The following is a 22,980-nucleotide window of genomic DNA, read 5'->3' as shown; positions in this document are numbered from 1 at the left end:
GGAGGGACCTGTCAAGTGCTTTGCAATTTCCTCCATCTTCCCGGTCCACGGACTCCAAAATTCAACCTCAGCCTGCTTAGGGATGTCGTGGCTCTCCAGATCTGGTGTGAATATTTAGCTCAGGTGAAGCTGATAAAGCTGAGGAGTTTGTGTAAAGCCTTGCTTGGGTTTGGGTTAGGAAGTGGGAATCTGGGAAAGTCTGCAATGTGCCATGGACAGGGAACGTAAAGGGCTGGTCCTGAGCATCCAACTCCTTGTCTCCACCAGCTCTAAAATTAAATCTCCTCTTGCAAGTGCTTGGTAAACTGCTATTAAGGCAACTGTGCAAAAAAAATGGGTCAGAATATCAGTTACCACTCGAGTAAAACACCCACTGACTTCCAGAGGGTTTAACCTACAGAAATACTGCTGGATGAGGTCCAGGGAGAGTTCCTTGCTTCTAAGGATAGAATTTGGCCCCACAACCCCCTCAACAGTCTGAAGGGAACTGCGTTTAAAACTGTGTTAAACTGCAGAGCAGGAACAGCTCCCGTTAATTGGGTTTTAACAGAGCTTACACTCAGTGCGAGCCAGCCTGAAAGTTATTAAAATATATTATTATATATAAAAATATTAAAAGAAAGCATTTTGATCCATTTTTTCACTTAAGTGATATAGATATACAGCATGTTTGTACAGATAGTTGCAGACATACGTGCATAGGCAATACATAACAGTGTTTAAAAGTGCTCCCCTAGCCCACATTTATGGGGAACAGGAAAGGGAACACCAGAACCTCAGGGAGAGCACAAGGTAACACCTAAGTTTGACTGGTTTCATGGTTTGACTGGTGTTTCAGACTGGTTTGAGTTGGAGGGACCTTAAGGACCATCCAGTCCAACCCCCAGCCATGGACAGGGACACCTTGCACTATCCCAGGTTGCTCCAAGCCCCATCCAGTCTGGCCTTGGACACTTCCAGAGATGGGAAGTGCCTCATAACAAGAGCAGAATGTTTTAATACCACTTGTTAGTTCAGTCTAGTGTACGGTAGCAGGTTAGTTGACAGGTTTAATATGGCTTTAATGACCTGCTTAATAACAAAAAGAAGGCTCAAAATTGCTAAAAATCAGCGCTCTTGCTTGTATTCACTGTTTACACCATTGCCTGTTGTCAGTTAAAGTTCTTAAATTTGAATATGAATCTGTTCTTCCAAGGCCCAGGAGCCAAACTGAGGTTTCTAGATTAGGTGGGAGCTGCTGCTGCAGTGGGAACTGCTGTTTTGCCGGCAGACTGGTGTATTTTTTAACTGTTCTGCTTGATTTATTTTTTTTTAACTAATAGTAATAACAGTGAAAACCAGTAAGTGAAAAAAACAAACAGAAAAGTTGTCTGTGCAGTACCCCAGGCAGGCTGTGAAAAAGCTGGCGAGAAGGGGGGAGTGTTTATAACTGTCTTTGCCTTTGCAAAACTCTTGGGGAAAAACAAGCAAATAAAAACATGAGGAGGAAAAAAAGCAAACAAAAAACCAACACAACAAACAAAAACTAACATTCCCAGCAATCAGCATTGAGGGGAAGGGAAAAACTGGTCTGTCTTTAATTCTTCTTTATCAAAGGGATTTAAAAGGGTGGAAAATCAGGCTGTGTGTCTTTTGAACCTTTCTTGCCCCAAGAACTGTGTGAGGAGGTGCAGAGGGGCAGGAAGGGACTGACACTGGTCTCACTGCTCTTCCCCGCATCCATCCTTCATCCCTGGGGCTGAGCCCCTCACTAACACTTAACATAAATGCTTGTAAGATATTGGATATAAACACATTACCTTGTGCAAGGTGTCCCTGCCCGTGGCAGGGGATTGGAGCTGGGTGGTCTTTAAGGTCCCTTCCAACCCAAATCAGTCTGTAATTCTGTGTTTATTAGTTAGAAGTGTATGATTTTAGTTCTTTGGACTAATTACCACCTTTAATTAAACTGCTAAAAGTTACAGTAGAGCTGATGTTCAAGTAAACTTGATTTTTATTCTGTCATCCACATGGATTTAATATGTTCATATGGAAAATTAAGGTGTGAGGGATCTCTGAGTACCTGGACACTATCAGCAGGTTCATGATAAGTCCTTCTTTTGGGGCTTATTACTGGTCTGTAAATACTCTTCCCTGTGTGGGTGGTTGAGGCCCTGGCACAGGTTGCCCAGAGAAGCTGTGGCTGCCCCATTCCTGGGAGTGTCCAAGGCCAGGTTGGACGGGGCTTGGAACAGCCTGGGCTAGTGGAAGGTGTCCCTGCCCATGGCAGGGGGTGGAACTGAATGGGCTTTAAGGCCATTTACAACCCAAACCATGCTGTGCTTCAATAAAACCCTCCCAACTACTTTTGGAGGCCATGGACACACAGTTGGAGGTGGGAATGAGTTCTCAGGGCTGAGGAGACCTGGAAATCCAACACAGTCACAGGTCTCTCTCTTCCCCATCCCTCAGGCCAGTGGGAATTGGAGGAGTGTGCATTTTCATGTCAAATCTGACAAATTGTTGATCACTGTGATGGTAAATAGCGTCTAGCAACTCTGGTTGCTCTCTGATGGCCGTAACACGTGTTCCTTCGTAAGGTCAGGCCTGCTCACCTGGTCACCTGGAGGGGATATTTTTGGACAGCCATGTGCAGAGGAAGGAGAAAACCCTCTGATATTCACATTCCTATGATGTGATTCAGTCCAGACATGAATTTGCTGGCATCTGTCTCCAGGACAGTGGGGGCATCCTGGGCTCATGGATGTACCAAGTGTTCTCATGTAATGAGAGAATCTGTGTGTGTTAATTTTTAAGTGCAGATTTTACAGCACTTTATAACGATATTTAACAGCATAAAACGCTGGCACATGGTGAAAACTGGTGAAAGTTCAGCCATCTCATTTGGGCAGGTTGTGCTCACAGGCTCTCACACTTGCAGACAGTTTAATAACAGTATTTGGCACTGTCTCTTCGAGCTGCTTAAACTAATTAATACATTTTCTCCCCGCAGGATGAAATGGGGTTTTCAGATACATTTCCAAAATGATGTGCATGATTGCTAAATATTTCATTCTTTTGAACTCTAAACTTCACCAGTGTTTTATGGGGGAGCAGAGGTTGGATAAATTCTCCCATGAAAAATGTACAGTGGCTCTGGCAAGAGGAAAATCTGTGCCCCTGCATGTCAGAGGAGGATAATCTCTGTCTCTCTGTCAGTGTGTTAGAATTTGGGCCGGAATTTGGGCGCCACTTGGCACGTTGGTGCTGCTGCTGGGGGGCTCTGTAGCTGCCCCATCCTCCCGCACTCTGCTCCATTTCTCCTGATTTCAACAGGTTCCAGAAAGTTTCAGGCCCATCACATTCCAACCTGCCAAAAATGAGGGCAAAAGGGGGATTTTTTGGACTCGGTGTGTCATTTAAAAGATGACATCAGGCAGTAACTCCCCGAGACCCCTGAGCAGGGTTAACGCTCATCTCACTGACTTAAAAAGGTTAAAAAAAATAAGAAGGACCAATTTGATTTGAAAGAAACCTTTCTGAAGGAATCACAGTAAACAAAATCTGTTTGCCTAAGGAAACCCTCGTAGCAATCAGCCAGTAACACAACTGCTTGTGCTAATGAACCCAAAGCTGTTAATGTGGTTTCTTCAGTTAAATTGATTCATGAATTTTGAAGAGAACATTATCTAATGAATTTTCTTTGAATAGAAAGCAATTAAAAGGACAAATCAGTCTGATTAACCCCAAAGTCACCCTACTGCCACAAATGGTGTACAGTTTGAAATTATATCATAAAAAACTAGAGCAGATTTGCTATCTCTTTGCCCTCTACTAATCCATGTAAATTAATGAACAACAAAGTTAATTTCTTTGATGACCCTTTTCTCATATCACCTGGATTATGCTGATGTTTAATTTGCTTAATGTTATAATAAAGACTAAACAGATTTTTTCAATGAAGTGATTATCATTCCCTTCAGTTAAGAAGTGATTTTTATTATTTAACACACACATAACACCGTATGGGTTTCCTTTAAGAACAAAATCACATTTCTCTACCTTCCTGTGTAATGTCATCAGTGTGTTTTTTGACAACTAAAAAAAAAAATGTCTTTAATGAGTTTGTTTCTGTGCCAGAGTAGGAGGCTGAGACTCTCAACTGGGGGAAAAGGTCTCCTCACCTTTTTTTCCTCTTTTATCCTTCTTTTCTAGTGACCAGCTCGCTCCTTTCGTAAGTTACTCACTAGTTAGGTCTTCAAAGCTTTTCCAAGAACAAGAGGTGTTCAACCCAACTAAAATCCAAACATGGCTATCCCTTTCCCTTCTATAAAATAATCCTGGCTTGGGTAAAACCCTGAGATACTGAAGAAAGCAGCTCCTAATGCATTTGCTTATTCATTATTCCAGCAATTGGAACACTTAGAAGCAATTTGCTGGTGAATTAAAATTAAAATAATGGCAGATACATTATATATTTTTTTTCCCCTGTATCATTAAGGATGTGCTGTAGATTCAAGGTCACAGCTAGTCCTTACATTTGGCAATGTCTGCAGTGCTGAGCTGTAGCTTGGGGGTCTGGACTATAAAATGCAGTCAGCCAGGATAATACAGAGTCCATTGGCTCTAGGGCGTCTTCCTGGGCGACTCCAGTCCCAGCTGAAGTTGGAAATTAGCTGGAGATGCGAGGCTTTTGTCGAATAGGTAGAGCCAGCTATTTCTTCTCTTTTAATTTGACTCTATGCTAATTTATACTCTGCCAATTTAATGGAAAAAAACACATTGTATGAGTTAACAGGATAATTGTACTTGAAGCAAATTAAAAATATAGGAAAATCAAAGCCTTAAATCCTTTTTTTATAGTGATCAGTTACTCTGAGCGCTCTCTCTAATAATCATGTATTTAAATGTAGTCATATAGGACACAATAACAGGACAGAGCATCGGGGCTGTTTAAATTTAAATTAGAAAACTGCTATTGAGACTCACATTTTGTTGGGGTTTTCAGCTGTTTCACCCTAATTTTTCCAGCCGTACAATCAAACAGCTCCTGCTCCCTTGTTCTTTGCAGATTCCTTCACCAGACAAGTGCTGTGGACCCTGTTGAATGATGTGAAGTTTGGAGAGGCTGTTTCCTACAAAGAGTTGGCAGATCTGGCCGGGAACAGCCGAGCAGCCAGAGCGGTGGGGACAGCCATGAGGAGAAACCCGGTGAGTTCACATCAACTTCTAGCTAAAGTTGTTGGAATATGGTGGATTTAGAGCACTAAATGTCATTAGATTAAATTTATCTGCTATGAAAACTGGTCTACGATGAGTAATAAGGTCAGTAAGTGTTTTTAATCAGCGATAATGCACAACCCAGTTTAGTGTGATTTATTCCCCACCATTTATGGTGTTAGGTTGGAAAGAGAAACACTTCTTTCATTCACCAGCCTCTACACAGGTTGTTGTTCTCAAACTTTCTTATATATTTTTAGGTCAGGGAAGTCTTTTATCCCCCACATGGACCTCATTTGGCAGGTTATGAGCAGTTTTGGTTGTGTTAACAGCAGTCCATTCGCTCTGGCATGAGCATGGTTCTGAAAACAAGGCCAGGTTGGATGGGGCTTGGAGCAACCTGATCTAGTGGAAGGTGTCCCTTGCCCATGTCAGGGAGTGGAATGAGATGATCTTTAAGGTTCCTTCCAACCCAAATCTGGGATTCCATAGGTGATTTGCCTGAATTTGAACCAGCTGGAGGAAGTAGCACTCTAGGTCAGGCCTGTGGATTTTGGAAAAACATTTTGTTAAAACCCTTGATCTCTGTCTGCTTCCCAGTAATTGTCTTTCCCTTTTATTTCTCTGGGCTTAGCTTTTCAGGTGTATTTGTGCACCTCAGTCACACTGGTTGGTGTCAGTGAAGTTGATGTGTTGTGTCAGTGTCTTTGGATGTGTCTGGGTTCAGACTAGCCCCATCCTGGACTGGAGGGTCTGGGGGCTCAGGTGGATGTATCTGGGAACAATTCAGTTATCTAAACCCACAGCAGTTCATAGAATCACAGAATCCCAGAACAGTCTGGATTGGAACAGACCTTAAAGTCCATCTCATTCCAACCCCTGCCATGGTCAGGGACACCTTCCACTGAAAGTGGATTAATGACTTATTTCTCATGCTTATCATTTAGTCCTTTAATCACAGGAAGCATCTCAAGGTACTGATGTATTAAGGTTTGCTATTTTGCATAAAGTGTGCAGTAATCATTAATAAAATCATTCACTTTTACCTAATATTTGGGATACAGTTCACTTGTGGCAGCTTGTGTCGCTCGGCACCAGCACTGCAGCCCAGGTGGCATGTTCAGTTTAATGAACTGTTTTGTTGGACTCAGAGCTCAATATCTCATCTGATAAACACACTGCAAGTGTTTGTCCATGGGCCAGGTCTGTGAGTATCCTACAGGTCCACATAGGTAACACACAGCCATGGAAACTCACGCAACACTTCGTGGCTTTAAGCTCCCAAGCTCCATAAAGAAGCCCACCCTGGTATTTTAGGCATCCATCAGATTTCCCTATGAACCAGTTCATATAAGCAACATAAAGCTGCGTTTCGTCAATACACGGTATTGTACTTGACAATACAAACTATTTTAATATGATGGAATGCTTTCCAATATAATCTGGTGTACATTAAGATAAGGCAATCCAATGCAAACCTACAGGAAACAGTTCTCAAAGAATAACAATCCAGTGTTGTGCAAAAGGAGATGTAATTGCTGTCGCCTAGAAATGTACCCAGCTTTGCCCTCAGGCTGCAGTGGAGCAGCAGCATCCAAAGTAGCAGTAACAGCAGGTTGTGGTGTGAAAATTCCTGCTTTTTCCCCTGTGAGGAAGGATGAAAATAGTTCTGAAAATATACAGCAAAGCTACTGCAATTTTTTTAAATGGGGTCCTGGTTATTATTGCCATTTCCCAGCCCATACTATGGCTGCAGTGATTTCTGTCCCCAGCAGAAGATTTTTAAACGTGGTATAGATAATAATGTATAGCTTTAGGGGAAAAGAGCTGTGTTAATATAATGACACCCCAATATTTCATCATAGAAGGCTGGTGATTAAAAAATAATAATAAATCAGTGCTGTAATGAGAGCTCTGCCCATCACAAAACACATTTTTATCACTACACATCTCCTGGAGTTAATCTGAAATTCCATCCATATTCCATGTGCAAACACACACATGGTCCTTTTGCACTACAGTGTGAGCATTGTTCCTCATATTTCCCAAGGAAATCTTTCCATGGTCCTTCACCTCTGAGCCATAATGTGCAGGTTGACTGCGTAATACACAGGTTGATTTTATGAAGGAGGTGACATGTAAAAATAATATGTGGCACTGCAGAACCCCCTCACCTTCGTTATTTCTGTATATAAAGCCATCAACTCGTGTGAAAACAGATTTTCTAACCCAATTTGCAACTCCACTCCATACAAACCTTATTAAAGAAAATGCTGAGAGGATGCATATAAAACTGACACAGGAGGTCAAAGGTGTGTGAGCAGCCCCTGCTCTTCTACAACCACCTGAGGTCTAAACCTGTAGCCCAAACCCCAGACCCTCCCTGGAAATGTCCAAGGCAAGATTGGATGGAGCTTGGAGCACTCTAGTGCTAGTGGTAGATTGATTCTGTGATAAACCTGATTTGACAAGGATGGTAGTAACAGCAAAAATAACCCCGAGCTGACATCGTGTTGTCCCTCAGACACATTGATAAAATCGCAAATCTCACTTTCTCCACCAAATACCTTTCTCTCTTCTACAAATCCAAGAATTGGTGTTTGGTTTTGGTAGTGTACATCCCACATGGTTTCCTGTGGGAGTTGGGTTGGTTCACATAGTTCATGTGATGATCTTCAGCTTCATGAGAAGGTGGAACAGGTGCCAGCAGCAGCTGAGGGTGGTGAAGTCTTCGCCTCGGTTTATGCCAGGGACATGGTGGGTAGGGCTCACCTTTTGCAAGAGAAACTTCACAGAGTTTACTGCAGTTCACATTGATTGCAAGGTCTGTGGTCCTCAAAGGGAACCCATAAAGTTCAATTAAATATCTCATTAGAATGGTAGAGGAGGATCAAAAAGAAATCACAGAGGCTCATGGGAAATGGGGAATGTTGGGCTGATTAGTCCAAGGCCATCCTAAATGACTGTTCTGTGCCTTAAATAAGACATCTTCAGCAGTCTGTTAACAGCAGACAGAGCTGCCTACGCTGGGTTTGTATCCTCTCTAATTGTGTCATTGCTTAGGCTCAACCCCAGCTGAGGGCACAACCTGATGCTGCTATCAATCTGTCCTAAGTCAAGGATGTTATCCAGCCAAAATGTTTTGAACACCAGAGATTGGTAGGAGCATCTATGAGAAGATTATGAAATTTGGGTCTGACGTTGCAGGCACATAGAACTAGTTGTATGGTCATTCATAGAATCACAGAATATGCTGAGTTGGAGGAACCCACAAGGACCATCCAGTCTAACCCCTGTTCCTGTACAGGACGCTCCAACAATCCCACCCTGTCCCTGAGAGCGCTGTCCAAACATTCCTTGAGCTCTGGCAGCCTTGGAACTGTGACCACTGCCCTGGGGAGTCTGTTCAGTGCCCAACCACCCTCTGGAGGAAAAACCTTTCCCTAATATTTTTCATTCCTGATATCTTTCATTCTTAGTATCTTTCGTTCCTTTGGTGGCTGGTGATAACCTGGGACCCATGTTGGGTCACATCACAGGATTTTCTTTTGGGAAATAGCAGAAAAAAAGCAGGGAGTTGTAACTAGATGGTCTTTAAGGTCCCTTCCAACACAAACTAGTCTGGGATTCTATGACTTGAGCAAACCACGGGATTCTTTTTTGCTGAGTGTGGTTCTTACTGTGGTGTGACAACGTGGTGTGACTCTTGGGGATGGTCCTGTGCAGGGCTAAAAGTTGGACTCCATGATCCTTGTGGCTCCCTTCCAACCCAGCATATTCTGTGATTCTGTGATATCCCATCTGTTTCCACTGTGGCCTGGCTGATCCAGATTTGACAAACTGGGAAGTTTCAAGAGGTCTCCATCCCATCAGCCATGTGATGGGATGGTTCCCTTGCCTCAAACTGAACACTCATAACAACTAGAGCCCCACTCTGCTCCGTCCTCACACAGAATTTGCTAAATGCAGTTCAGAGCCAATTGATCCCATGTGCAGGGAGAGTTTTTTCCCTGCCTTTTTCCTAAACAAACGCATTATCCAGGAGTTAGTTTATTCACAGATTGCCACGAGCGTTAATGACCGCCCCAGCCTTGTTCTGCCACTCACCCAGATGGCTGTTGATAAAGATTTAGCATCATGTTCCAAGTGTCAGGGCTGTCAGTAGTGCTGAACCATTTGACCAGAAGAAAAAACGCACAGGGAGCTATTGATTACAGCTTCTCAGTGTCACTTGTTCACCAGGATTTAGGTATTGATGAGGCTGCGAGTGAAAACAAGCTCTTTCCCTTGTGGGCCTCTACCCAGAAGAACAAAAGCAAAGTTGGAGAAAATATTCAGCTGGTGCCCGAATCAGAGGGACTCTGGCATCGATCCGAGGGCTCCTTCATGTTAGTTTTTGTTGGAGACAAATCTATGGGTTTGGAAGTTTTATAGCGTTTGAGGGAGGGTCTGTGTGCGTGATGGATTCATGGATTAGATGAATTAGATTTCACAGCATGGAGATTTTAGCAGAGCTCTAATATTATGAGCTGCTTGGTTATTGATAAAAATTACATTAAACGTAGCTGAGGCATTAAAGCTCCAGACTAGGGTAGTTCTCCCTCTAAAATGTCCTTAGGGCCCTAATAAATTTTGGCAGGTTTAATTATTTTAGTGGTCTGAACATTGTCACCACAATTAAGCCAAACTGAAGCAATATTCAATATTTTTAAATTACAGCCTTTGTACTACTTTTACATCCAAAGCTCTGGAGGGTGACAGATGGGTGTTTGTGTGTGTTGGGACAATCTAGTGTGGAATTCCTTATGTTGGGCATGGAAAAAGCTGCATTTCTTTCATACCCCCTCTCCTTGCTTGATGGTGAGTGGCTCAGCCCCATATCCCTGTGTAGTGAATGGGTCCTGCACCCACCCAGGAATCATCCAATACCCTACCTGGCTCACACCATCTGAAAATAAAGTCCTTTTTCTTCTCCACCAAGATTTATAGCCTTACCATCAAAATCTGCTGCTTTAGTGTGTGTATTTTTAAAGAATTGCAGATTAACCTTGGAGATGTTTTGCAGACTGTTATTATGGCTTCGTCACTCAAGCCAAGCTGGCTGAAGTAACTGAGGGGAGTGAAAGACAGAGAAATCCCAAACTAGAAAAAAAACTTGCACAATAAGTCCAAATTTCTTTAAAGAAGCCATAAACCAAGTGTGAGATGGCATGACATGGAGTAAAGCTTTTATTGGTAATTGCTGGAGTTACCATGGATGCATAATTCACTTGTGGCATTGCACCTCCAAATAAAGTAGATATTAGAAGCATTTCTTTATTTAAACCTTGATTAACAATAAGCACCTGTGTGTATTCCCATTTAATGTGGGCTGAGACTGAGATTTTAAATTTCAGGCATTGAAATTACTTAGCAAAACTGAAAGAACACCCCAAAAAAACCCCCCAATTTATTGTATCTATAGTTTTTCAGCTACCAGGGTTTGTGTGTCCCAGCTTGAACTGTGCTGAAATAATGATTAAATGGGATTAAAATAAGTCAGTGTAAAGTGTGTAATTTGTGTGAAATAAATTACACTTTTTTGATGTAAAATATCCAAATTTTTGAAAACTGCCCTTTTGAGTGAGTTATTGTTGTCACAGCCACATCGTCGCAATCCCATTACTATGCAGTTACCAAAACATACCCGGCATGATTAGAGTTGATGTATTGCATTTTTTATGATGTGTACTTCAGCTATGATAATCACCTGTAATAAAAAATAAAAAAAATGAAAAAGCATGTTTATGTACTTCTCTGCATTATCAGTCCATTATGTAACTTCTGGCATTGATTTTGCAGAATCTGTGACATTTGGCTATAAATGATACAGAGTAGAAGACAGGAGGGGAAAAAAAAGTTGTTGAAATTGGTTAGGTCGGAATGAAACCTCTCCTGTTGGAGGTTTTAAAAATTCACAACCCATTTTGGATTGACTTGCTGTTAAATAATAAATAGTGCCTTGGTCTCGCAGAGAATTTCTCCATGGCACACGTGGAGGTGCTTCAGCGAGAGGAGGATCTGCCGGGGAAGTGGAGCACAGGGACCACTTCTCAGTGGTCTGTTTTTTACCAGAAATATGTCCTCTCCTAATCCTGGGATGATCATAGAATTTCAGACTGGTTTGGGTTGGAAGAGACCTTGAGGCTCATCCAGTTCCACCCCCTGGGCAGGGACACCTTCCACTGTCCCAGGTTGCTCCAAGACCCATCCAACCTGGCCTTGGACACTTCCAGCAATGAGGAAGCCACAGCTTCTCTGGGCAACCTGTGCCAGGGCCTCACCACCTCATAGGGTAGAATTTCTTCCCAACATCCAATCTAAATCAACCCTCCTTCAGCTTAAGGCCGTGGTGATGGTGATGAACAGTTTGTCCTATACTTACTTGTTCTCCCTCTGTACGTCTTGGGGATGTGAGACTTTGTCCCCCCCCCCCGAGCCCTGAGGGCTTGGCTGTGGAGGGGGCTGGCACGGGGCAAGAGAACGTGATGCTGCAGGGAATTTTTTGTATATGGGATTTAATATCTCAGGTTTACCCTTTTAAAGACTTTACATCATTTTTATGGATTAACATTCCTGTCCATGCTTATTTTTGCCTAAGAACTGGGGAGGTCTCCGGAAGCAGTGATCAGCTCTGTTTGTGCTCCCCTGGGAGCGCGGCCCCAAGGTTGTGGCTGCCCTGTCCCTCTTGGGCATGGCCAGGACCCCACCAGTTTGTCACTCAGTGCTACACGGCTCCTGGCTCAGTACTGGATTTATAGACTCATGGAACCACAGGATCATTCCATTTGGAAAAGACCTCCAAGGTCATGGAGTCCAACCTGTGGCCGATACCCACCAGGGCACTGAGTGCCTTGTCCCGTTGTTCTGGGTACCTCCCCCTTTACTCCTCCCCTGATTTCTGTGTGTTTTGCAGATCGCCCTCATAATCCCGTGCCACAGGGTGATCCGCAGCGGCGGGAAGATCGGCAACTATGGAGGGGGACGCCTCGTGAAGGAGTGGCTTTTGTCACACGAGAAGCTCCAGAAGGAGAAGTTGGCATATTGATGCGGCTCCAGCTGCTAACCAGCCAAGACACACAACCACGGATCCTTGGCTTATAACAAGCTCTCAGAGCACCCAGCAGAATTCAGAAAAATGGTAAATATTTGAGTGACATATAAATATAATGCAACATCCAAAGTGAAATGTGTGGTGGCACCACTATATTAAAAAAGCGGGCTGCGTCCTGGGGGAGGCAGCTCGGCTGCCCTTTCTTGTTTTTACATTTTACAGCAGAATGACTACAGCGATCCAGGCCTGTTGTGCATGGATTTTGTTCCCATCTCCAGTCCTGTTTTGTTCTATTTTTAATGTCCATTAAAGCAGGGATAAGGGAGTGGGAGGGACGTGGCAAATGTGAGGTTCAGGCTTCCCCCTAAGGAAGCATCTGCCTTGTGGAGGGCCCTGGCAGCTCCTGCCCAGCTCTCCCTCCCCACTTTGGGGCATAAAATGGTGTTTTACCTAAACAGGAGTTAACAGAGCACAGTGAGGTCTATTCAAAAGCAGGCAGCTATTGAATTCCTTGTTCCTGGCTTTTCTTTTCAAACTGGGAGATGGGGAATATTTTTTTTTTTTTTTTACATAAAGCAGCAGAAGAGATGCTACTGAAAAATCATATATTTTGGATAAGCAGCTCGATTAGTCCAATAAGGCAAAATATTAAAAAACTCATCATAGTTGTGTCATTAGCAGCAGCACATTCCTTTAGAGTTTGATGTTTTCCTTTATACTTCCACATTTCTCTGTTATCCGAAGCTTTATTTCCTGCCTCTCCATAGGAAGGATTCAAGAGACATTAAAGCTAAATTTTGAGGTGGTTTTAGCAGGGTTCTCTGTGAGTAGAAGCCACCAGAAGCTGAAATTTCCAGTATGGGAGTCGTAAATTGTAACATGGAAATACTGATTTTTTTATGTGTTTTATCATATTTTCATGGATGTCTCTTTAGAAAGGCCATTGCTACCCCCAAAAAATTATTGTGTCGTGATGTGTTAGTTAATCCAGGATTATTGATACCTTGGAATTACTTCAATAAAAAAACTGCTTTGCATGTGCAAGTGTCTTTGGGTCTGTTTATAAATAAAACACAGGGTGTGATATATGGGGAAAATAAACTATACCCCACTGTACAATATAAAGCTGTATTTTTATCAAGGGTTTCTCGTGGCGATATAAACCACGGAAGCAAAGCTCAAGTGGTTTGTACGTGTCACCAGAACCCCGAGATAAAAATATGGCCTTATAATATGTACAGTTTGGGTGTATTTTATTATTTTTTTTATATCTCTAATACATGCTGCCACCAAAAGCAGGCGGCAGCAAATGTCAACTTTAACCTTTCCCACGTATGCATCCCTTGATTTTTTTTTCAGGTATTGGTGCTTTTTCAGGGATGTGACTTTGTTTTTTTGGGGATGGGCGCAGTGAGCACTGGGTTTGGGGCAGGTAACACCTTTTCCCAGGGAAACGCCCAACTTTGGGAGTAAAATCATGTTCTGGGTCAGAGATTTGCGGGGTGGAGGCAGCAGGGCGGAGCAGGGACGGGCAGGGATGGAAAGGGCAGGGACAGACGGGGGCAGGCAGGAATGGACAGGGCAGGAACAGGCAGGGCTGGGGCGGATGGGGATGGACAGGGCAGGGCTGGAGGGCAGGGATGGACAGACAGGAACGGACAGTAACAGGCAGGGATGGACAGGGCAAGGACAGAGACAGGCAGGGATAGACAGGGATAGGGGTAGGTACAGGCTCAGTGAAGGGTTGGACAGGGATGAGCAGGAATGGATATGGATGGACACGACAGGGACTAGCGGGGGGGGACAGGGGCAGGGAGGGACAGGGACAGTCAGGGATGGACAGGGACAGTAGGAATGAACAGGGACAGTCTGGGATGGACGGTGCTGTTCCCACGCTGACCGACAGAGGGCCCTCCGGCGCAGGGCTGGGGGCGCGGCGGGTCCCGGGTCCCCCCCCTTCGGGTTTCGGGGGTTCGGGGGGGACCAGAGGGGGCTGTGACCCCTCTGCATCCAGCTGGGATGGGTTTAGAACAGGCATAATCAGTAAAACCCTAATATATACATATATATATATAAACACAGGTATACTATATATATATAAACACATATATACATATATATATACACACACAGACATGTATGTGTGTGTGTGTGTATAAATATACATGTATGTATGTGTATGTATATGTGTATGTCTGTATATATACACACATGCATATATATAAAATTAAAATAAAATAATTAAATAAAATAATGCCAAGGAAGTGCAGGGGTTGAGGTTTGAGTTGTGTTTGGGTTTGAGCCACTCTCCATCCTTGTGGGTGCCCAGGGGTCCCCATCCTCAGCCCCTTGGAGGGGGGGTCAGGGCAGTGTGTGGACACACAGAGCTGAGGAAAACACCTCAGCACCCCCCAGTGCCTCTCTATATGTGACAAACCAACTCCCTCCCTGCTGGCAGGAGTCCGGTGCTGTGCTTTTTCCTGGGAATTGGGTTCCCCTGCCCTATGGAGTCCCCTGACCCGCAGCATCCTGGACTGACACACACTACTCCAGCCCAGAACCTGGGATAATGAAAGATTCAAAAATAATATTTGTTTTGGCGGAACTACATTTATAGTGAAATAGGTGCCCTTGACCAGGAAAGAAACTGAATTTTGCAGCGGGTCATTTTCCCCCCCTCCCCCTTTTTTTTCCATACAAACAGGCTCTGCAGCCACTCTAAGGCAAATAGGAATATTTTTGAAGGACTCTGTTGTATTTCCTGCATCGGATTTGCAGCAGAATTGCAGCCACACTGGTTGTACTGTTTGACGCCGGGATGAAAAATGCAGATTCCATCCCATGTATCAATCCCAAATGGAAAAGGGCCCCAGGCTCCAGGATTGTTACAGATCACTTCCATGCACGCCGAGTTTGCGGCGTAATGAGCTCAGACTGGAAGCATCTTAAACAGAAAACCGATTCATTGGAGTGCTGGGGACATTTTTAGATACGTGCCCAAATTTCCTTCTCTTTAGAATTAGGGGAATTACTCATCTGATTGGGGCAAGAAAAAGCTGCCCCTTAAATTTCCGTTTAATTTTTCTAAGCAGTTCTCAGGCATCAGGAACTTTTTTGATTTATCAAGTGGAACTTGATATTTGCTGTATCAGTTCCAAATTATATTAAATTACAGACAAGGAATGGTAATTTTAAACTATTGTTTCTGTTAACATCACAGTATTATTAACATTAATATTATCATTACTATCAATATTATGATTATCTCTAAGGTCCCTTCCAACCTGAACCATTCTATGATTCTATGATTATTATCTCTTCTACAAAAATCACAGATTGTTAATTTTAATCATTCCCCCCCCTATTTTAAATTTATGTTATCTATGGTATGTGTTGCGTCCAGCAGATGCAACAGAAAATTGCATCAGAGAATTGGTATTAAAATGGTTATTCATTGGGAAAGGTGATGGTGCAGACCTGCTTCCTTAAAGAAAATGCAATAAAAGAGTAAACCTATAGAAAATTCCTGAAAAACTCAAAGCATAGTATTCCAAGGGGAATCCTGTAAGATTTATGGACTATTTCAAGAATAATTTCCCACCAAGAATCTTACAGGAATGTAAAAATCCTCAAAGAATTGCGTTTACAGATTTAATTGTAATTGCTTTTATATTCTTAGAGAAATTGAAGAGAAATGTGGTTCAAAGGCTTGTGTGTGAGGGGCTGTGCCCTCCACTCCCAGCAACTGCGCCAGCTCTAAAAACAATGGAAAATATTCCTGACAGCCCCTCACTGGCCATTAGAGAGGAGATTTCGGCTACGCTGATGTGCAAACGCAGCTTGTCAAAGGCCTGGCTGCTATTTGGGTTTCAAATAACATGTGGAGGGTGTGAGTAAAAAATACACACATGTAGTTTGTGCCTTGGAAAAGGAACATTCCCCTTATTTTTCCGTTTTTTCCCCCTTTTCTCCTCATTTTTGTAATTTTTCTTCTTTTTTTCCTTTGTTTTATTTTTTCTCCTTTTTTTCTTTTTTCTTTCTCTTTTCTTTTTTTCTCTCCCTTTTTTTTTTTTTACTCTCTTTTTCTTTTTTTTTTTCCCTGCAGGTCTGTCCTAACAAAACCTTTAATCCCTCCCTATCCTCAAGCCTGAATTTCCAGGTGATTGTCTTTCCCTGTCGCTATTCTTGTCATGCATCGTTTTTAGCGAGCAACAGATCCTCTATTCTTTTTTTCCACTCATCAAACCCCCTTTTCTTCCCCAAATTGTTACTCCAGGGGGAACAAGGACGAGCACCTTGACCCCACCACTGCAGACTGGAGGGTGAGGGGGAGAAGCCACCTCAGTTTTGCTCCTCCCTGACCCGCGGCAAGGCAGGATGGGGAACGAGTGCTCCCCCCGAGCCTGATCCACACCAGCCCCTGTCCCGTGTGAGGGAACGTGGGAGTGGCAGCCAAAAGTGGGGCTGGGGGCCAGGGAAGGCCCCCAGCCTGCCCGGAGCCGGGGGTCTGGGCTCCATCAGCCGCGTCCGGCGGGACGAGACGCGGTAGCTGCTCCAGGAGGTGAAAATTGACGTGAGCATGGGATGTTGGCAGCACCTCAGGCTGATGAAAGGACATTGTTAACAAGCCCTTAACGTTTCTCATTAATGGCTGGGTTGGGTGGGTGAGTTTTTTTCGCTGAAAAAAACCAGAAGACAAAAAAAAAAATCCACCTGGGCAGTAATTGAGATCGATCCCGTACAGTGCGTGGAGTTATCAATTTTTAAAACCTCTTTAAGTGCCTTATTTAGTTATTTTAAACAGGGCTTTTTATTTGTTGCTGCAAGTGTTCCTGGAGGATATATTCACGAGGGCTGTGAGGAGCGTGGGGGACTCCTCCTGGGCTCTTCTCCTTAGTCAGTCATCATCCAACCTGTAGAAAAGCGGGTGCTGCTCCATTATCTCTCTGCTGTCCATGGGTGTTGTGGGGTGCCAGGGCAGCACATGGAGCCCCTCCAGTGCTGGGGATATTATTTGAGGTGGAATTGCTCTTATTTTGCTGAAATTATTGCTGCAAACTGCAGCAGTGGAGTTAAAAGAGGAGCTCTTGCTCTCTAAGTTGGCGTGGGCTCAAGCGAGGAAGGTGAGGGTCAAGCCCAGAGCGAGGGGTTCTGCCCAGTCCCAGGATGGGGCTCAGCCTAAGTTAGGCACCAACCGAGGTCAGACAGGCTGAGAGAGGCAGTGTTTAATTAAAATAACCCTCAGTATGACCCCAAGTGCAGAACTACTGAGAAAAACAGCTGCAACCCTTTTATCTGAGGACGAGCAACCGTGCAATGATGTAATTTTCATTTCCGATGAGCACCGAGATGACCTAATTCCACATGGAATCTTGTCTCTCAGTTCAAAGTAGGACATTTGAGTCGATCTGGAATTTGGCTCTGAGCTTGCCCGTGTGACTCCACTGAGCCCTCCCAGCCCCTCTCAGATCCAAGGCTGGAGCATGAGGGCAGGACATTGGGAAAGGGAATCCCAAGCAGATTTTGATCCAGACTTGCCTTAAATCTTCCAAACTCTGGCAAGCAGAAGGAAAACCCTTTGTATTTCCATTGGTGCATACTGGGATGTTTTGGAAAATTACTGTTGATTGCTGTTGATTGCTGAGAGCAACTGTGGCTTCCCCATCCCTGGAAGTGTCCAGGGCCAGGTTGGACGGGGCTTGGAGCAACCTGGGATAGTGGAAGGTGTCCCTGCCCATGGCAGGGCGTGGAACAAGATGATCTGTAAGGTCCCTCCCAACCCAAGCCATGATTTTATAATTGTACAACTTTGTTCTCATGGCTGACCCACGATTTTTAAAAGTATGAGCCTCAAACATGGTCCTTATTTCTGCTTTTATGATTCAAATACATTTTATGTGCTTTTGAAACTACCATCAACATGGTAAATGCAGGTTGAATTTTAGGGCAGTGGACACACAGCTGTCTTTCAGTGGTTAAATGACAAAATAACTGATGCAAGGAATGATTTCTTCATACTGCCCAGCAAAAAATCTCTTTCCCGTCTGAACAAAACACTCACAAGCAAAATCTGACCACAAAACCATTTTAATTTTTAGTTAAAGATAATTTTCTCATGAGAGACCTGGGGCAGCACCTCACCCAAAGTGCACATGGCCTGGAGTTCTGTAGGTAGATCCCTCAGGAGACTCAGAGGTTTGTAGGAATTAATAGAACATTGCAACGTGAGCTGCTGCCCCAAATCATCATTTACAGACAGAGTTGGAACGACGTGATAACAAACTTGGTGTTCTCCAGCTGGAATGTGGATGATGTCTCAGTAATCAGCTGGGATGGCTGGAAAGCAGTTGCTGTGCCCACCCCCTTTCCCCTTTACCTCGACTGTGTCTCCGGGTGCCCCCCGGGCCCCTGCAGTGGAATGAGGAGGAACCCGTGGAGCAGTGCAGGGGTGACCCGACAGGCCACTGCTGTAATTCACAGGGACACGGTGGAGATCATGTCCCACCCTTGCCCTCAGCAGCCAAGGGGACACGAGCAAAGCCACCTTGTGCAACCAAAGGGCTCAGCAGGGTCAGGGCTGTGCAGAGGAGAGAGAGAAAATGCCTTTTATTTTATCTAGAACCTGAACAAAATTGGCCTTAACGCCGCCCCTCAGGCTGATGTACTGAAGCTTTTATGGTTCTTTGACAGGCTTTTTGAAATGTAGCCTTCTTCACAAAAATTAGTTATATAATATATAATGTATAGATATATAATTATATATCGTGTATACACATAGAATAATATATAAGGTATAAATTAATTTGTGGGACCCCTCTTTGTCAGAAGCCATGACTGAACCTCCAACCAACACTGGGTTTCCACCTCTGAGAGGGTTTATTTGGGCTGAGGTGGGGGGTTTTAAACCTTTATCCAAATAGCACCATCCTAAACACCCCGATCAACAGATCAGAAGATTAACCACCCCTTGGGAATCAGAGATACAACCACTTCAGAAGCACCATTCCCACAGTTTGGAACAGGATCGGTAGAACTGGGTTAAGTAGAGAGAATCTCAACCTCTGCTTACCAAAAAATCCTATTTTTGATATGACAGAAGATTCCTGTTCTCAGAGCTATTGTCCTTTTTTTACTTTCTGTCTGACCCTGGGGTAGGGTGAGTGAGGAGGACAAACCCCAACCGCTCCCAGTGGCCATGACAGAAGGGTTGGGATAACACAGAATATTAGGGAAATAAACTATCCTGATTTTTATCTATAAAATAGATACATTAGAAAGATAGATAAATCCATATCTGTATTGTCTGTATAGACATAAGATGAGTGTCCACCCCCATGTCACAGGCTGAGAAACTTCCCATACAAAGAATTAATTCTGCAGACAGTTATATGTATTGTGGCCAAGTCAACATGGAAAGAAAAAAATTGAACTGAAATGAGTACATTGGTCGTGGAAGTCACTGCAACTGCATTTTGCAGCAGGTTATTGTGCAAATACAATCAAGTGCAAAAGAGGATGGGACTAGAATGAGGTTTGAACCTCCGTGTGTCGCTTGACTTGGAGATCACCTCTGCAGCCACAGAGGCAATATCGGGGGGCTGAAAACTACAGGCATGTTTGTACACTCCAGCAGCTGTTTACAGCCTGTTTGTCCTCTAAAATGAGCAGCCTAAACCCACCCTGAGTTATTGAAGAAGTGGCTGGTTTGAGAACGAGCAGACTGTTAATTGAGCAGTTCCTCGTCCCTGGCTCAGCAATCAGTCTTCCTGTTCTGCTGCTCCTGATGACCAGCAAACTGTCTCCAACCTTCTGGTTGTCAAGAAAATTGTGACAAGGCAAATGTCAGATCATGTGGAGCCTTCTGAATGTTTTTGACCCCTTCAATCTGTTTTCCAGCCTGGGTATGGCAAAGAAGCTGTGTTGGACTAATTGGTTGTCTCTCTTCTCCAGGCAGCGGATAAAGTCCAGGTACATAATCTGATTCTTTTAGATGAGCAACATCCTGTCTTTCACAGCTTTATGTCGTGTCAACCACTGCAGGATTGCTCAAGAAAAGTCCTTTTTTGCCAAAGTTGGAGCAGAAGATGTAGAGATCCTACATCCTATCATCTGCTGGGGTTGAGCAGTGCCCAGCAGAGGTTGCAGCCTACCTCTGTTGCAAAAAAAAAAAAATCTGATGCACCTTCACTGAAACACAAAATATTGCAGCTGCCAGAAGGAAAAGACAGCTTGGAAATGCTGCACTTCCATTTTTTTGTTTCAACCAATGTACTGTGCTTTCAGGTAGAATATTCTGTGTTTGAAATGACCTACATAACCACTGAGCCTGATTTCACTAAACTGCCCTGCTCTCTGCTCGGTAGCTGTAACCCTGGACAGGGTTTTCTTGGGCTTTTGAATTGTTTCTTGCCATTGGCAGTAAAACAATACAACAATATCAGACTTGAATTTGGTAATCTGGGGAGGAATTAAAATACAGAGCTCAGAGGGATCAGTGTTGGGTAAAACTGACTGGAAACCTCAGGGCCAAATTGTCCCCAGACATCAGAAAAGGGTGTGTTGTAGTTTGTAGAATTATAAAATCATGGAATGGTTTGGGTTGGAAGGGACCTTAAAACTCATTCCAAATCCCCTGCCATGGACAGGGATGCCTTCCACTAGACAGGGATATTCAAAGCTATGCATTGCTAGCTGCCTTTTTCCATGTAATGCCAATAAATATGGGCATTTGTGTGTGGATAAGTAATATGTAAAGTGATAGGACATGTCTTATCTGTGCATTCACATCAGGCTCCGTCCCAGTGGTGAAAATCCTTGTGGAGCCCGTGCAAACTCCTTACCTGTCACAGACGGTCCAAGGCAGCAGCAGCACAGCAGGACAGAGCTGGAGGTGGAGGCTTGTGACTTGATGTCGGCTTCTGATGGCAAGGAGCAAAACATGGCACAAATCAGCACTTGGGATGACCAGGTAAGAGAGGATCGTGTCCGTGGCAACCGGGTGCAGAGCCAAACTCCAACCCCTTGTTTCCTGCCAAGTGATGCTTTGAGATGCAGAAATGAGATATTAGGGAGAAATTCTTCCCTGTGGGGGTGGTAAGACCCTGGCACAGGTTGTCCAGAGAAACTGTGGCTGCCCCATCCCTGGAAGTGTCCAAGGCCAGGTTGGATGGGGCTTGGAGCAACCTGGGCTAGTGAAAGGTGTCCCTGCCCATGGCAGGGGGTGGAACAAGATGGTCTTTGAGGTCCCAGTTCCCAATTTCCTTCCCAATATCCCATCTAACCCTGCCCTCTGTCAATGGGAAGTCATTCCCCCTTGTCCTGTCGCTCCAGGCCCTTGTAAATAGTCTCTCCCCAACTTTCTTGCAGACTCTGTTCATGTACTGGGTGGCTGTAATTAGATCCCCCCAAAGCCTTCCAAGGAGAGAGAAGGATCTTCGGTAAACAGGTGGAAAAGCTCATCTTTTACCTGAGAACATCCCAAAACTCATCCAAGCCTCTTGTACAAGTACAGCACAACTTTTCTGAGCACACAATCCCAATTATTCCGATGCCGCGCTTTTGTTTAAGCATTAAAATTCAAGGCCTAAACTCGTAGTTGGCAATTGGAGCTGAGAACATGCACATTGCAAATGTAGATATATCTCGCCGAGTACACAGCCCATAAAATATGTAGTCTAAGATCACTCATTTATTTAAAGATGCTTTTTACCTCAGATGGAAAATGACACAAATCTAAATATTACAATGCCGAGTAATGTGTAACTGTCTGTATGTTATAGCCTTAACACCACACTTTTGATGCAGAAGAGATATAGCAGCTGCACTTTAATTTCAAGCAAATTGATCCCAGATGTAAATGTTGTTTTGTTCCATGGAAGATAGTGCACAGGTAAAGCAAATATCATTGGTTTATAGTCCAACAGAGTGTTGCAACAGGATCCAGGCTCCTCTGCCCGAGCGCACATAAAAGCTGGGTGGCTGTGATGGAACAGGGATGACTGTGAAGGAGACAGTGAAAAGAGACAGCTTTGCTTTTTACCCTTTAAAATCCAACCACATGTGATCTAAGGAGCTGTTTTGAAGCCAGAAAAGCGTCTTGGTTTGTCAATTGTCCTGCAGGCAAAAAAATCTAAATTTGGCTTGTTTTCCATTTCTTTCGCTTCGTGTTTTATAGAAGCGGATTTCTCCCGCCGTATTTGTGTTTGGCATGAAAGAAAAAAAAACCCCTAGATTTACTGACTCAGGAAATCACTCCTTTCAAAGTAAAAATAACAGTGGTAATTGTGCTTCACTTTGCCTGCAGATACCCCAATGTTCACCGTGGGCAATGTATAAACAGCAAAATAGTCTCTTTATCGTCCCCTGCGTATGGAGGATAGCAAAGTCCAAATATCCTCCTGTCAAATTTCTGCTTTTGAACAAGGAGGCTGTTTATTTTTTGTAAATAGAGCATCCTGCTCATCCAGCTACCCAGGAGAAACCCACAGAAGGCACTCACCCCACTGCTGCTTCCCAGTAGCAGCGCTCAGCCAAGCACAACTCCCGGAGCTCAGGCAAGAGAAGATCTCTCAGGTCAATTATTTCTCCTCTTTGAAAAATTGCAGATGTAGGACAGTGTCACCTGTGTGGGATCTGCTTGTGCAATCCTTCCCTGTGCAGGCTGGATGAGTGCTGATTTTCCTGCAAGG

At 44.0% G+C, this 22,980-nt stretch overlaps 1 protein-coding gene across 1 annotated transcript in view; it reads left to right on the top strand.

Annotated features, from left to right (window-relative positions):
* The window catches only part of MGMT (O-6-methylguanine-DNA methyltransferase), a 139,030-nt gene extending 125,694 nt beyond the window's left edge, over nt 1-13,336 (top strand). The window contains exons 5-6 of the mRNA XM_027655268.1: nt 5,051-5,190; nt 12,155-13,336. Coding sequence (XP_027511069.1) covers nt 5,051-5,190; nt 12,155-12,286 — 272 coding nt within the window. The 3' untranslated portion in view covers nt 12,287-13,336. The remainder of the gene's footprint in view (nt 1-5,050; nt 5,191-12,154) is intronic.
* The last annotated feature ends 9,644 nt before the right edge of the window (nt 13,337-22,980 follow it).

Source organism: Corapipo altera, unplaced genomic scaffold (genome assembly GCF_003945725.1).
Source record: "Corapipo altera isolate COAL_440 unplaced genomic scaffold, ASM394572v1 180, whole genome shotgun sequence".
Taxonomy (NCBI): domain Eukaryota; kingdom Metazoa; phylum Chordata; class Aves; order Passeriformes; family Pipridae; genus Corapipo; species Corapipo altera.
The sequence above is the reverse complement of the archived record's forward strand: the minus strand, read 5'-3'. Positions and strand labels throughout refer to the sequence as shown.